This window comes from Nilaparvata lugens, chromosome 1 (genome assembly GCF_014356525.2).
Source record: "Nilaparvata lugens isolate BPH chromosome 1, ASM1435652v1, whole genome shotgun sequence".
NCBI lineage: Eukaryota > Metazoa > Arthropoda > Insecta > Hemiptera > Delphacidae > Nilaparvata > Nilaparvata lugens.
This window is the reverse complement of record NC_052504.1, coordinates 21,604,541-21,619,680: the sequence shown is the minus strand read 5'-3', so window position 1 is coordinate 21,619,680 and position 15,140 is coordinate 21,604,541. Positions and strand designations below refer to the sequence as shown.

Below are 15,140 nucleotides of genomic sequence, written 5' to 3'. Positions count from 1 at the left end.
CTTTCCTTATCTATACTTTCCTAAGCAGTTCTTTTCTTATCGTAATAGGGCAAGGAAAGTAAAATTGCTTTACACATGACCGCCAATGATTGCTCTCTTAATCTCTTGGTGTCTCACTGCTCACTGGCGACCCAGCCTGCTGGCCTAACTTAATACTACTCAATACTCGTAACTGAATTTAAAACAATTCAACAATTTAAAGTGAAAAGAAAAGCTAAACACAGTGCTTCAAGTCCTCTTTCATAATATGTACTTTTTACAATTTATTCTCCCCTTAACTGTTTTTGAAGTAGTTTTACAAGTGTTGGTAATTCCTCACCATTTCCAGTCAAAATAATAACCGAAATATACACCATTAACTACTTTAACAAATGTGCATTCACACTTACAACAGCAGATTGATTCCAAGAAATTTATTGAAATTGCCAAAACATTTGCTGCTACTATTCTTCCCTTCCACACCCTATTCTTTGTTTCATGACTGGACAAACCATTCGATTTCGAACAAAGAAAGCCGATGTTAGGCACCATGCCCCGCCCTGAATAAGTAAAATTCGCTGTAAAATTATACACAAAGTATGTTGGACAGATACAAATTGCCCTTAAAAATATAAATAATCATTTTTGCTAAATAAACCTAAAATTGTTCATAAGTATATTCTAGAAAACAAGCTGTATGATCCTTTTAAATGAAGAAGACATTGATACAGTTCATTACGATGATTTATTTTTCAGATTTTGATAAGAGTAATGTTGAAACAGAAATACAATAGTATCAGTCTTGTAAAAAGAAATCTGATTATGATAGAGCCTGGCCACACTGAAAAAGAGGTCAAGCTTTTTAAAAACAATAGTACATAAGACAATCAGACTTTTTGATACTTTTAAAGCACATAAAATCTGATTGATATTTAGAAAATACCATATTGATGGTTGAGCTATATAAAATATGGGTTTTCAATTTCAATTTGAAAATGAAAGTGAAAACCAAAACTTATAAATAGAAAATTTAATGTTTATTTACAAGTTCCAACAATCATTGAACGGAAGTTTCTACAAAGTCGATTCATTTTGATTTTATGCACATAATTAGAAAAGTTTTTTTTCGATTAGAGTACATTAAGCTGCGTTTACATAAAATCGTTATAGTTTCTATTAGATTGAACGGAACTCGACAAACACATATGTTTATCATGTGTATGATAAGTTATGTTCAATCTAATAGAATCTATAAGGATTAAGTTATTAAAATTTTGTTAATAACTTTGGAGTAAACGCAGCCTTACACGAAGTGGCAATCAAAATTAAACTTCTTGAATACAACTTCAATACAATTAATATAAAGTATCAAAATATTTTCATCTAAAAACTAATACATACATACAACCTGTATCACCTAGGGACACAGTTCTTGTCAAAGACAATTACATTTTACCAAAAAATATGATCACAGTACAAAAAAAAACACTTTATCGGAACACTAGCTTTCAATAACGAAAAAATACTCTTTGAGGTCATCAGGGTTTCTGCACTGAATTCTGGGAGCTTTTCAAGGGCCTGAAATGTAGTGTAAGGTCTGTAGGAGACTTCCAAATGAAATATTTAACAGTTCGCAAGTCCATATTCGAATCGAGGACCTGAAAGAGATAGAAAACACAATGAACGGTACGAGAATATCAAACATCAGTTTGGAAAATTTATGTCGAGTATCGATGAAAATCATTCATTATCTAATTCCTAAAAAAAGTGATATTCAATCCAAAAATTGACTTATTTAGTTTTAACAAGACTATAGTATTGTTTCCTATATTGGAATAGATTCCAATCATCATCCATAATGATGCTTGATTGAGTTTAAATTTAATCTAAATCTATTTTTAAAAACATCAGTGGAAATATAAAATCAATTTCTATCACAGATCACGTAGACGAGAAAATTAAAAAAAAAAAAAAACAGTTACAAATTAAATAACTGTTTACTTGATGAGATACGGTGAGATGCTGTATAGAGTGATTACCAGGTAGTGAACGTCTTTCAAAAAACACAAAACACTCGAACAGAAACACTTTCAATTTAAATGGTATTTTTTCACGTACATGAAATTTACAAGTAATACTACTCATGGAATTTAAAAACTAGTAGTTTGTGATAATTTTGATGTACGCCGTTGTACTTTTACGTAGACGTTCAAAACTATCTTGATCACTTACTGCCATGTCAGTCTTGCTCTGTCAAGGTATAAGCTTTCTGTAAACTTGTGATTTGAGGGACCAAAACAAAAAATTCACTAGTCCTTAAATCTGCTGATCTTAGGGTCACAAAATGTCTCAGAAGTGTGGTTGTGGATGCAACCTGTATCCTTTTTCAAAGGATACATACTTGCATAGAAGGAAATGAAAACAACCTTATTAATTTTTATTCCATTCTTAAGGCTAGCTTCACACACATTCGGTTTAATTCGGTTCGGCTCGTTGTCGAATATGACGAATGAGGCTTTCATACATATCAGGTTTTAATTAGGTATTTTCTTTTCAAACATAGCTGTGCTTGGTTTTTTACAATAATTCATGCTGGTATCAAAATAATATAAAAGTTGGTGTTCAAATAGTAAGATGTGATTTCTTGAAAAACAAAATTTTCAAGTTGATTAAAATTTGTGAAATATTTGAATAGTTTATTTCTGATTATATTATATTAATTTTGGATATTCAGAGTGATTATTTTTTTAAATCGAAAATTTGTTTCAATTTTGACAGATAGTACATAACGTTCATCTTTTCTCATTTCAGACGCCCTGAAATTGATCAGTTGTGACCTGAAAACTCTGACACCAGATCTGAGCCAGCCAGGTCACTCAATATTATTATTATCATCTCTTCTCTCCATTAATGAAATCATGTAATTTTCATGGAAAAATGAAAAAAAAATAAAAATTCTCCCTGAGTTTTAATTAATCCTTCATATTTTGTTTAGCAAACTATTCATTGAAAAAAAATGCTCTAGTGAACTAACAGAAATGGATTGACCAAATGATCTCGACATGGAAGATTTTTGACCGAGCGAAGTGAGGTCTAAGATTCAAGTTGACGGTTTGGCATTTCTCTTAATGTTTAAATGTTTGAATGTTTATATGTTGCGCATTTACGGCGAAACGCAGTAGTAGATTTTCATGAAATTTGACAGGTATGTTCCTTTTTTAATTGCGCGTCGACATAGGTTTTTGGAAATTTTGCATTTCAAGGATAATATAAAAGGAAAAATGAGCCTCCTTCCTACGCCAATATTAGAGTAAAAATCAGACTATATCATTTATTATTAATCATAAATCAGCTGACAAGTGATTACACAGATGAGTGGAGAAGCCAGTCTATTGCTGTATTTCCATAAGATCTATAGTTTCAATCAGGTACTTGTTGATGAGAATACTGCGTGAGGTCTACTGTTCACAGAACTACTAGTTAAACAGATAATCACGATATCAGGTTAAAATAAAAACAAGCGTGTGTAGAATACTTTGTTTTTATTTCCGGTTTCTTGGCAACAAATTCAAATATGATAAAGCCTATTTCTGTCCGGTGCTAAGCGGTTGCTATTCGGAACCGAATTCAAACCGAATCACCGTTTCACACTTATCCGAAATTGCCGAAAACGAAACGAACCGAATGTGTGTGAAAGTAGCCCTTCGCTAGAAACGAATTTGAACCTGATGGAATTTATTAGTCAAGTGGGTGTTCGGTTCTATGCGGTTTCTATTCGGTACCGAATTCAAACCGAATTACCGTTTCACACTTACCGGAATTTGCCGAAAACGAAATGAACCCGAACCGAAACGAATTTGTGTGAAAATTGCCTTACAATCCTCTTGAATTGTATTTGATCACAAACATTTCTAAGTAACGGATTTTTTTTTGTTGAAAAACTAGTAATCTATCTTCATTTAGAAACTCCCAGTTGCTAGTGTATATGAATAAATCTGAAATTATATAAAGCAGCACGTATATAGACTAATCGATTCTGGACAATGATTTGAATGACAAAAATTACCTCATCGCTACACAGCAACTCAACCTTGTCCTCAGCTAGAGAATTAGTTTCCTGGTCATCAGTTTGCTCCGCACCAGGAGAGCTAGAAACTGCAACAGTGCCACTTTCCGCTCCCAAAACCTTTTCAAATACGTGCTCAGCCACTTTGTTCATTTGGATGAAATCGTTTGCAATCAATCGGTCTCTGGAGATTAAGATAGAAAAGGTTCAGAATAATAATGACTGGGAAAATGATTAATGTAATAAATATTCCTAAGTCCCTTCCATTACATTTTTCTATAAAACTACGGACTCTCGAGTTTAAGTTAATGTTATAAAAAGTTACAAGCATAACCTACTTTTGAATTAATTCTATCAAAACTTGAAAAATGAATCATGCCTAACGCTCCGCTTTAAACATGATTTTCATATTCTCACAAGAAAATATATTATCTTATAAAAATGGTAGTCAATGCACAAAAATTATCAAATTGTCTGTACAGCTACTAAAGGATGAAACAGAAACAGGAATTTCAAACGGTTTGTAGTCGAGCTTGATATTAATAAATTTATACGAAAACAAATTTTTATACAATGATCAACAAAAACTACTATTGAATATAACTAGTTTCTAATTTCAGAATAAGTAACCATGAGAGCCCGTAGGTCACTGAAATGCTTCATGACAATAATTAACTCATTAATTTCTTCATGCATGTTGACAGGATAATTTTATATAAAACATACTCACTTCTTCAAAGTTTTGAAATTGCATGTACCATGTGGTTGAAGATAGAATGATATTTTTGTGAATTTTGGCATGTTCTTCTCGACAACTATATCTTTGACCCATTGAGGTACAGTCTCATTCAAAAGAGTGGCCTCATTATCACCGCCTACATCTTTCACAAGCAACCTGTACAATGTTCGCCCACCCACTTCACTGTAAAACACAATAAATTATATTAATAAAAAAACAGAGGTAAACGATAAAAATATAAGAAGCTCTCAAATAAAATATGTCTGCCTTACTACATGTACTAAATAATACTATATTACCTTACATTATGATGACTGATTACATACCTGTACTATGATTTACCTAGTACTAAATATTACTTTATTAACTTTGACTGACTACACAGGGCGATTTTAAAAGAAACCCTTCACTCTTTGATAGCTATGACTATGCTAACGACTCTGTAGAAGAGCGATAAGGTCTCATGCGTAATTCTAAATTAGGGTTCAGAGCAGTTTTGGGCGATTTCCTGCTGTTTTTACCTACGTATTGTCTATGAATCGATAAATAAATATGACAAAGTCAAGGCGATCGGTACTAGGACTCAGTCTACGACGGATTAAAAAAAACACAATTTTCAATCATTTAGATATTCTTAATGTGTATATATTTACGTGGGTACTTTATTACTTCATAGTATTTCAATGTAGTGCATTATTATTATTATTATCAGTAAGCACAAGTCCACTAAAAGTTGAAAAGGTACTAATAACACTTACGAAACATTGCTTTCCTAGCAGAAATTGAGTAAAAATAATTGAATGAAAAAGAGAAACTTCTATTTCTAGACATAATACATTTTTTAAGTTTCTAGAGAAGTATATGAGGAAAAAGATTTTTCAGTTTAGATTGAATGGAATTGTACGGTGTAAATTGAATGATAGTGTAAACCTGCACTGATGATTAACTTCGTAACATAACATACTTCGCAATGCAAGGCATATAGGAAAACACAAGTTGATGACCGAATTAAGAAACATTCTAATAATTAAAAACATTCTTAGCCAAGTACAAAACAGGAATCAATCCTGGTAACAGGAATTCTAGTAGCAGCTTGAGTGGTTCTAATTGGTTCTTAACCCTGTCTACAATGCAACCAAGTGATTGGCTGAAAACGTTCTTAAGAATCGTTAATCATTCACCAAGAAGCGGCTCTCACTTTCTTGGTGAAGACCTCCAAGTTTCCGATCTTCACTCTTGTTGAAGATTCATGAATGTGCTGCACAGTTATTGTATTGTGGACCAATGTAAAAAGAACAAAACTAAATACCAAACATTGGATTAGAATCAAACATTGGCACATCTCCTGAAAGGCTAACAGACTTCAATAAAAAAGTTGGACCTACCTGAATATCAGAGGAGTATGATCAGGAACTTTGAAATAGTCGTTATTTGTACGGCCATGTGGAACACTCTGATCATTTGTATCATTGGCTATTTTTATCCACCACTTTTCAAGCAGTGCTCTCAAAACCATGCTCCCATAATTGACTGGAACAGTAGAGAACAAACTTCTTAAATCACCAGTGGTACTTCAAAATTGAAGCCAGTTATCCAAACTAATAATCCCCGGACGGATTCAAGGCTGTGCAAAGGCTAAAAATGAACTTTCTACTGGTAATACTTTTCAAAGTTTTTCGATTTGTATATCATCAAGCTATCAAAATTGAAATGTTTTCTCAGGAAAAAATTTTTCCGATCATTAATTTTTGAGATAGGAGCACCTAGTTTAGATTTTTGGGACAGAGCATTTCAAATTCGGTAAGAGATAAATTCATCATGATTGAATTGTTGATGAATTGATTGTATTGTTGATTGAATAAAAAAAATTGGAAAAGCAATTTTTGAGAAAGTTATTCAATTTACCAAAAATGACCAAAAATAACTCAACTAAAACTTACTTTTAGTCATTTATGGTAAATTGAATAACTTTCTCAAAAATTGATATTTTCAGAAAATTTTTGTTTTTTTCAATCAACAATACCAATACCATGGAGAATTTACCCTAAGAGTCTCATGGATTTATCTCTTATAGAATTTAAAATATTCTGTCCCAAAATTTAAACTTTATGCGCCCATATCTCAAAAAGTAATGATCGGAAAAAATGTTTTCCTAAGAAAATATTTTCATCTTGATAGCTTGATGATATACAAATCGAAAAACTTTGAAAAATATTACCAGTAGGAAGTTTATTTTTAGCCTTTGCACAGTCCTAATCCATGGGGTAAATCTGAATAGCCGACAGAATAATTTTAAATTCTTTTTGTTTGTAAAGTATTAAACATCATATATAGGCATTCTCATTATTATACTTAATTATCATCATGATTATTATTGATCAAATTCATCACTCAAACATTTTCAAAGATCTATGAACAATCAACTCAATAGGAGATAAGGATTTCTAATCAAAGATTCTCTTCATACTAATTTCATAAAGGAAGTCTATTTAAAAAGAAGAATTATAATATTTGCAACTAGGAGTGATACTGCTGATTAAAATGTATATTAATCACTTCCATTCAGAAGCAGTTTATAAAAAAAAGATATATTTTAGTCACCTTTCTGCTCCATGTTTTCACTCATTATCAATTCAGCTTCTTTAGAGGAGACCCATGCTGAAAAGCAGTCCGTTTCATCTTGGCCCAAGTGTATTGTAAGCATCTGTGCGGTAAAAATTACAAGAATTATTATTTTTCATTCCCAGTTGAGGAATACATTGTGAGAAAACTCAATTGAAACTTCGGTAGAGTAAAATTTAAAAAAAATCGTAAGCTATTGAGATCTGAAAATAATTGAGCTAACACAATCTTGATAGTATTATATTTGATATCAATACAGATGTTAGCAAAAAAAATCTAAGAAAATTTAATAAAAATAATTAATAAAAGTTAGAACTTCAGACCAATTGAAAATTTTGAATTACGAGGGTAATTTTTCTCAACCTCCGATCACATATCATAAGACACATACAGTGGTAGAGGTGCGACTTTACAGAGATGAACAGTTTGTCATCCCCACCAAACGCCCTGTGATCGGCGCGGTCAGTTCGTCAATTGTTGTCCAGTTATACACCCACAAACATGGCCGCCAAGTGCTAGATACATAGCGTTATTCGTTTTTGCAAGCAAAAGGCAATAGGTCCGCATAAATGTAAGGAAGAATGATTCAATTTTATGCAGGAAACGTTATGAGTTATGATTTTGTTCGTGAATGGTCTCGGAAAATGAAAGACACGTCAGTTGGGATGATTATCGGAATCGTTGTGATGCATGTTAACTGGGAATCACAGTGCTGGTGCAACCAAATGGCTTCTCCAGCAGATCAAATAGGGTACATCACCAACCTAATTCACACAAACCTAACTTGGCCGCTAGTAACTTATACCATTCCCCCAAACTCGAGACATGACTTTGAGGGCAGAGTTTTCCAAACTAACAAAGAGCTCCAAAACAACGTCATAGCCCACTTAAACTAATTTGGCAGCAGCATTTTATGAAGAGGAGTTTGGTAGACTGGTTCACTGGTATGACAGATGTATCTACCTTCACGCCAATTAAGTTGTGGAATAATCATAAGTGAGAAAAACTTTTGGTAAAAAAAATTCTATATACATTCGTCTTCTATGTATGGCCAATCGGATGTTGAAAAAATGACCACCGTATTGTCATTATACTAACGTGTAGCGTCACTAACAATATCCAATCCAATATACAATATACTGTACGTTATTTTGAATAAATCTTATCAGTGATACGTGGAATAACAGTCTCCACGCAGCACGCCACCAAAACTATTTGGGACACGCTGAATTGGATTATACTCAATATTTACGTAAAATTGAAAAATAAAACATAAAAAGAGGTAACACCCTCATAAGACTCAAAAATTTAAAGCACATAAATATTTTTAAATTTACACCGCAATGGTCCTAGTGACTATGTAATATATATTATAATACGTATTAAATAATAAAGAAAGCATTACTTACTCCAGTTTTGAGATCAACACTGAACCAAGTAGGGACGTACACCTTTTTGAAGCGATTTTTTATTTCTGTTTCAAAATCAACTTGACCAAGATCTTTTTCTTTCCTAACCTACATAAGAAAGAGAAACTTAATTATCGATAAATTCGATGATTCATAAAAAAATACACTGTGAATAGTAAGTTTAGCCAAGTACATGCCAAATCACGGTTGTTTATTCTATTACAAAACAAAATCAACAGGGAAACTCGTGGAACCACAACCTTTCAATATGTAAAATACAGGATAACAATAATTATGAATTTTTATCCGATTAGTCGATGGACTCATTTCAATAAATAATTCTTATCAGTACTTGTGAACTTCTCATGCAGTTTCTAAATCCTTAAAATTTTAGGTTTTTATAAACATTCAATCCTCCTGAGAAAAAAACATTTATGCTAATATTAGAAAAATCCAGGTTTCTTTTCAAAATCTTTAATGCAATTTATCCAATATTTTTTAAATTTCATTCATTTTTTCATTCCAATAGAAGTTATTTTGTATAGTTTTGTAATTTCAATTAACTTGATTTCATCGTGGAATGATAAATACTACCAATTTAGAAAATAGATAATTCAGTATTTGTAATTGAAATCAATTCTAGTTTATGTTATTGAATTAACTGTTCCTTAGAATAATATTTGAGATGCGTGAGCTAACTTAGCCACCAAGGCATCAATAAATCATGGTAATGGTTTCAATGTGTTTGAATGACATCTTAGTTATAGCCATTAGTTTGTTACGAAAATAGCAGTTTAAACCATCTTTTGAAAAGTTGGTCATTATAGTAATATTTCGAGTTTTAATGTGTTTGAATTACATCTTGATAAGTCATTGGTATATGATACGGGTTGCCTCAGGGAACTGTACTTTCACCAATCCTTTTTATTATTTATGTGAATTATTTACTGAGCCTGAAACTGAAAAACTCAACAACTATATCATTCGCAGATGACACAGCAGCTGTTTTCTATGGAAAATCGTGGATCGAGGCTGATGAAATTGCAGAACAGAATTGTTTTCTCATTAAAAAATGGTTAGACAAAAACACTTTGAGCTTGAACATTGATAAAACCAATTACATCACCTTTGCACTCAATACAACTGGTAAACCCGACGAAAATATGAATCTGAGACTACATTCAAACTGCAACATGAACTTCAATAACTGCACTTGTCCCATAATAAAAAGAGTAACAAGCACAAAATATCTAGGCGTCATAATAGATGAATATTTGAAGTGGGACATCCATATCAAATTTTTATGCAAAATAATCAGATATCTTTCTTATAATTTCTACGAAGCAAAAAAAATTCTAAACTCAAGTCATCTTAAAATGGTATACTTTGCACTGGTACAGTCCATAATTTAGTATGGTATTTCAGTATGGGGGGGCTGTTATAATTCCCACTTGGAAGAGCTTTTCATAATTCAAAAATCAATCATTAAAACAATCTTAAATAAGCCTAGAATTTTCCCAATCAATCTGACTTTTGAAGAGTTTAACGTGTTGAAAGTTAGACAGTTGTATGTAATGAATGTAGTGAAGTATATATTTAAATATAAAAATAATTTCATTTGCACTAATAATACTATCAATAATCAATACAATTTAAGACCCACCTCGAATAAGTACCTAATCTATCATACTAACATTGAAAATATTAGAAGACAACTCATATATTTAAGCACTAAAATTATAAATAAAATTCTTGAACAAATTATTAGCTGTGCCAAGATAACAAAAAAAGTAAAAACAGATATCAATGCTTGGATCAAAATTAACTACTTTTTCTACCTTTGAGAACTATAATAAGTTAACAGAGAACTTTTCTGATTAGTGCGCTCACTTCCCCTACTTGTGCTCAATCACATCCCTTTCCCAATCCTTTCCAAAAATTTCCAAGGATCAAAAGCCTTCCTATGACATGGATAGCCATAGTTGGAAGAACTTTTGATTCTCTACCCTTCTTCACCACATAACATGTATAAATTGCCTTCTAATATTGTAATGTGTTCTCATATTTATGTTATTTATTTTATACTGTAATGTTTTTTTATTGATGTAATTAATTTTTATTTCATATTGATGTATCTTATGTGTGTGTGTGTGTGTGTGAATAAATAAATTGAATTGAATTGAAAATACATCACTCTCAATGAAATTGGTTTAAACCAACTTTTGGTTAATTATTTTCACATTTAAAGATTTATAGTGAAAATACTGGGAAATGAAAAACTGAATGCTACCGAGTAGAAACCATCAGTCTCTTCCCAATATTTGAATAGTTGACAATTGTTGGACGCGTTCACTAATTAACTTAATTATAGAGTGTACATGAAATAAGAAACATACCTGTAATACATCATATATAGCAACATTATTTTCAGTGTCGCAGGTTAGTATGTGCCTTTTGTCGTTCAATATGTGGAACTTGCGAACGGCAGGACCACCTTTGATGGTCGCCTCTGGTTTGCTATTCACTGGCTTCACGTTGCCACACTCTGTCTCATCACCGCTGCCTATTTCTGTCAGCGAATCTCGTTTTGGAATGCTCTGCAATCGAAATTACTTTCATTTTCTCAATCAAAAGGTTCCCTATATATGATGTATATGATTCAAATTCAATTTATTCACAGCCAACAATACAAATCGTAAAACAATATCAGTTATTAGAACTTGAAGACTGAGTGTGATACAAAGATATAAATAAGATGGTATAATAATAATAATATCGAGTGACCTGGCAGCTCAGGTCTGGTGTCAGTCGCAACTGATCAAATTTCAGGGATTCTGACATGACCTAACGGCTGCTTTTTAGGCAGCCGGGACCCACGGCTTAACGTGTCCATCAGAAACACGGGAGTGGCTCGAGAAAAATATCTTACCCGGGTTGGGATTCGAACCCGGACCTCTGGATTATAAAGCCAGCATCTAATCCACTCGACTACGGCCACTCCCAAGAAGATGGTGCTTTGAATGAACAAGATTATTCTAAACGCGACAGGCGTCATCGATTACAGTGTGAAATAATTTATGAGTGTACTCTATATTATTCTACAATTTTACTCGGGTACAAGAGTACCCGATCAGCACAGTGAAAAGTATTCAACAATAAATGCTACATCATACCAAGTTACAGCAATGTGAATGCTAGTTAGATTCTACAATAACATTTTTAAAATCTGATAGCCAACTTCGAACTAGAAATGAGTTATTCTAAACAATTTAGTAATTTCTCTTATTTTTTCTCTTCCGATCATTTTCATGTGATTTTTGTAAAAGTAAAGAATAAAGAATGAAATTGAACGTACTGAATATCGTGTGAAATATTGCTCTAAACTTTGTTGATGGAATAATTTGTTATACAGAAGATATAATGGAGGCTCAATAAAAACATTCAAGATTGATAAAAATTGAAATAATTTTATCAATGAAGACAAACATCCACTAATCATTAATGAAATAATTATTTATAAAAATTACCTAGACAACGCGACACAAGAACAATTATTGCATCTTATAATTTATTATTTTATTTCTTATTACGCACAGTAGAATAGTCCACATTGCCATTGAATGTGAAGAGTACACAATATATTTATAGAATAATTAACTCTAGCTATTGTAAAATTTGCAAAACGTATCCTCATTTCTTACTATCATTAGTGGCAAAAACGCAACTGGAATAAAGCTCACATCAACACTAAGGGCCGGTTTCCGAGCTCGAGATTTAGCTAAGTTCTACACTTTAACTGGCTTTATTCTCTGGAGTCAGAAAATTAGCTTTCCGAGTCAGAGCGTTAACGTAGTCGAGGATTCAAATAGACCCTGGAGTTTGGAGATCCCTTTAGACGCTTGAGTTTATAATTTCGTTTTTTGAGTGAAGGGCTTAAAAGTCCAGGACTTTAATTAAATTCTCGCCTCTTTCCAAGTCAAGGATTTATCTAAAAACGTTAAGTCCAGAGCTTAAAAAAGTGTGATTCTAAACCCTAGACTGAGGTAGGTTTTGAAACACATCTCAGTTATTGTTTTGGAGTAGATGAATAGCCAAATAAATGTCTTGGAATACGTAAATTATTTGGATTAGTACATCTAGATTCTTAATTTATAGTTTGCAAGTATATTTTAAAATATAGTTCTATTAGATTTATGCGTAAAACGAACCTTATTTTACGACTAGTGTGACATAACCTTAAAATTTTCAAGAAAAATAATACAAGGATTGCCTTGGAATTCTATCTTTCAATGTGAGTGTTACTAATCAAGTCGAGAACTTAATAGAGCCCTGAGTTTAGAAGATAAACCCGAGACTCAGAAAGTCGATTTAGACCCGAGTGCTTATTTCAGTCCTGGACTCTGTAAGTTCAGAACTTATAGATCCCGAGCTAGGAAACCGGCCCTTAATGTTAGACTAGAGCATATCTTACCCAGTAGTTGATGGTAGAATCGGACGTGGCAACCCAGAGCCCGCTGGGGTCGGGGGTAGCCACCATCTTCAGTATTGGTGCTTTTTCTTCGCAGATAACTACTTGTCTCTTTTGATTTTTCAAATCAGTCATGACTACTTTTTTGTCCCTACCCCCCGATATCACATGAGAGAATCCTTCGGTTGCCTGAAATATCATCAAAAACAATTTTCAATAAACTGACCCGGCCAAGAAAAATTATATTGTATTTATCAAATAGTGATAGTATAGTCAGAAATTTATTCATATGATACATAGAAAAGGCTCACAGACAAATTCCAGTACAAATCTTAATGACTTATCTAATAAACTATTAGATAAGTTTATTTAAAAAAAATAATTTATTATTTTTAATAAATAACATGACAGTACAAAAGGTAAACAAAAGAAATTACTTCATTGCTTCAAATGTTTCTACCGTTTGATACAAAACTATTTTCAACTTAATTCATGTAGTGAGTTTTAAAAGTGCATTTCAAATTTCAACTGTTTGTTTTATTCCGATTCATAGTTTCAGATTGATGTAGGTGTAGAAATTGAAATGAACATAACCTACATAATATTTGGACAATTTTAAACTAAATTGGGAAATTGAAGAAGTTTTGGACAATAGCCTGTGTTTTCTTTTCCGATCATTGTATTGTTTGTTCTATCTAATAAATAAATTCAATTAAATTTGTTTAAATAAAGAGGTTAAGTAAGAGCTGGGTAATAGCCGCACGATTTATAAATTTCAAACAATTTTTAAAATATATAAGCTATAAATTGTACCCCTGGCCGACAGAATGCAGCAAAAGACTTTCCAAAGATGCATAACAATAATACATCCAAGTATACTTTTATTGTTATGACATGAGATTTACAAATGGTTTCATGCTAAAAGCTAATAGCTGAAAACTCGGGTTTCACACTAAAATTTAAGATCGAAGCAAGCGTAGTAGATAATTTATTCTGTCAGACAATGGTGATGCTTCTACTATAACTAAAGAGAGATCCAAAAGCTGTATACAGTCTGACAATGAATATATTCATTTTTAACAGTTTTCATTTCAACACAAAAAACCATCACTTCGTATTTTCGTACATTTTTTTAAAATTTACCTCATTTTTTTTTATTGCAGATGCCCACATGAGCTTTTAGCTTGTGCCTGGGTAATGGGAAGTGCATAGATGATCAAACGTCCATATCTACCGGCGGGATACGAACCTTAATAATTGGAAATAAAATGTGTTTTCGAAATATCAAACTACGATACCAAGTAATATGTATGAATGTAACGTTATTCAAGTTCTGTTCACGTTCAATGTCAATTAGTGTATACTTTTGTACTCCTCATAAGTTATGAAAATAGAAGCATACTACATATTGAGTACAGTGAGTTGTGAGAATACTGACGAGAATGGCCCAGACACCCTCGTGGTGCGCACGTATCGTCTGAATGCACTGCTGCTGACCCAGCGACCACAACTTGATCGACCCATCCGAGCTGCCCGACAAGCACTGTGTTCCATCTCTATTTACAACTAAAGCTTTTACATTATCACTATGACCTGCAAAAAACAAATTTTTATTATTGTATATCATTGTGAAGCTATTAACCTAGAACACTAAGGGCCGGTTTCCGAGCTCGGGATTTAGCTAAGTCCTAGACGTTAAACAGCTGGAGTCAGAAAATTGGTTTTCCGAAACGGGGCGTAGTCGTAGTCATTGTCATAGTCACGTTCGATTTAAATTTCAAAGAACTAGAAAATTAAACACAAAATAAAATAGAGAGAAAATAATGTAAAGTTTCAGCTATTTTGAATTATTTAAAA

The 15,140-nt window shown here is 32.4% G+C and overlaps 1 protein-coding gene across 1 annotated transcript in view; it reads right to left on the bottom strand.

Moving 5' to 3' along the window:
• Nucleotides 1-705: 705 nt before the first annotated feature.
• LOC111050214 (WD repeat-containing protein 48) overlaps nucleotides 706-15,140 on the bottom strand; it is a 28,910-nt gene continuing 14,475 nt past the window's right edge. The window contains exons 5-13 of the mRNA XM_039430342.1: nucleotides 14,722-14,876; nucleotides 13,287-13,472; nucleotides 11,212-11,412; nucleotides 8,816-8,923; nucleotides 7,386-7,488; nucleotides 6,170-6,314; nucleotides 4,776-4,967; nucleotides 4,046-4,229; nucleotides 706-1,637 (exon numbers count right to left, since the gene is read on the bottom strand). Coding sequence (XP_039286276.1) covers nucleotides 1,518-1,637; nucleotides 4,046-4,229; nucleotides 4,776-4,967; nucleotides 6,170-6,314; nucleotides 7,386-7,488; nucleotides 8,816-8,923; nucleotides 11,212-11,412; nucleotides 13,287-13,472; nucleotides 14,722-14,876 — 1,394 coding nt within the window. The 3' untranslated portion in view covers nucleotides 706-1,517. The remainder of the gene's footprint in view (nucleotides 1,638-4,045; nucleotides 4,230-4,775; nucleotides 4,968-6,169; nucleotides 6,315-7,385; nucleotides 7,489-8,815; nucleotides 8,924-11,211; nucleotides 11,413-13,286; nucleotides 13,473-14,721; nucleotides 14,877-15,140) is intronic.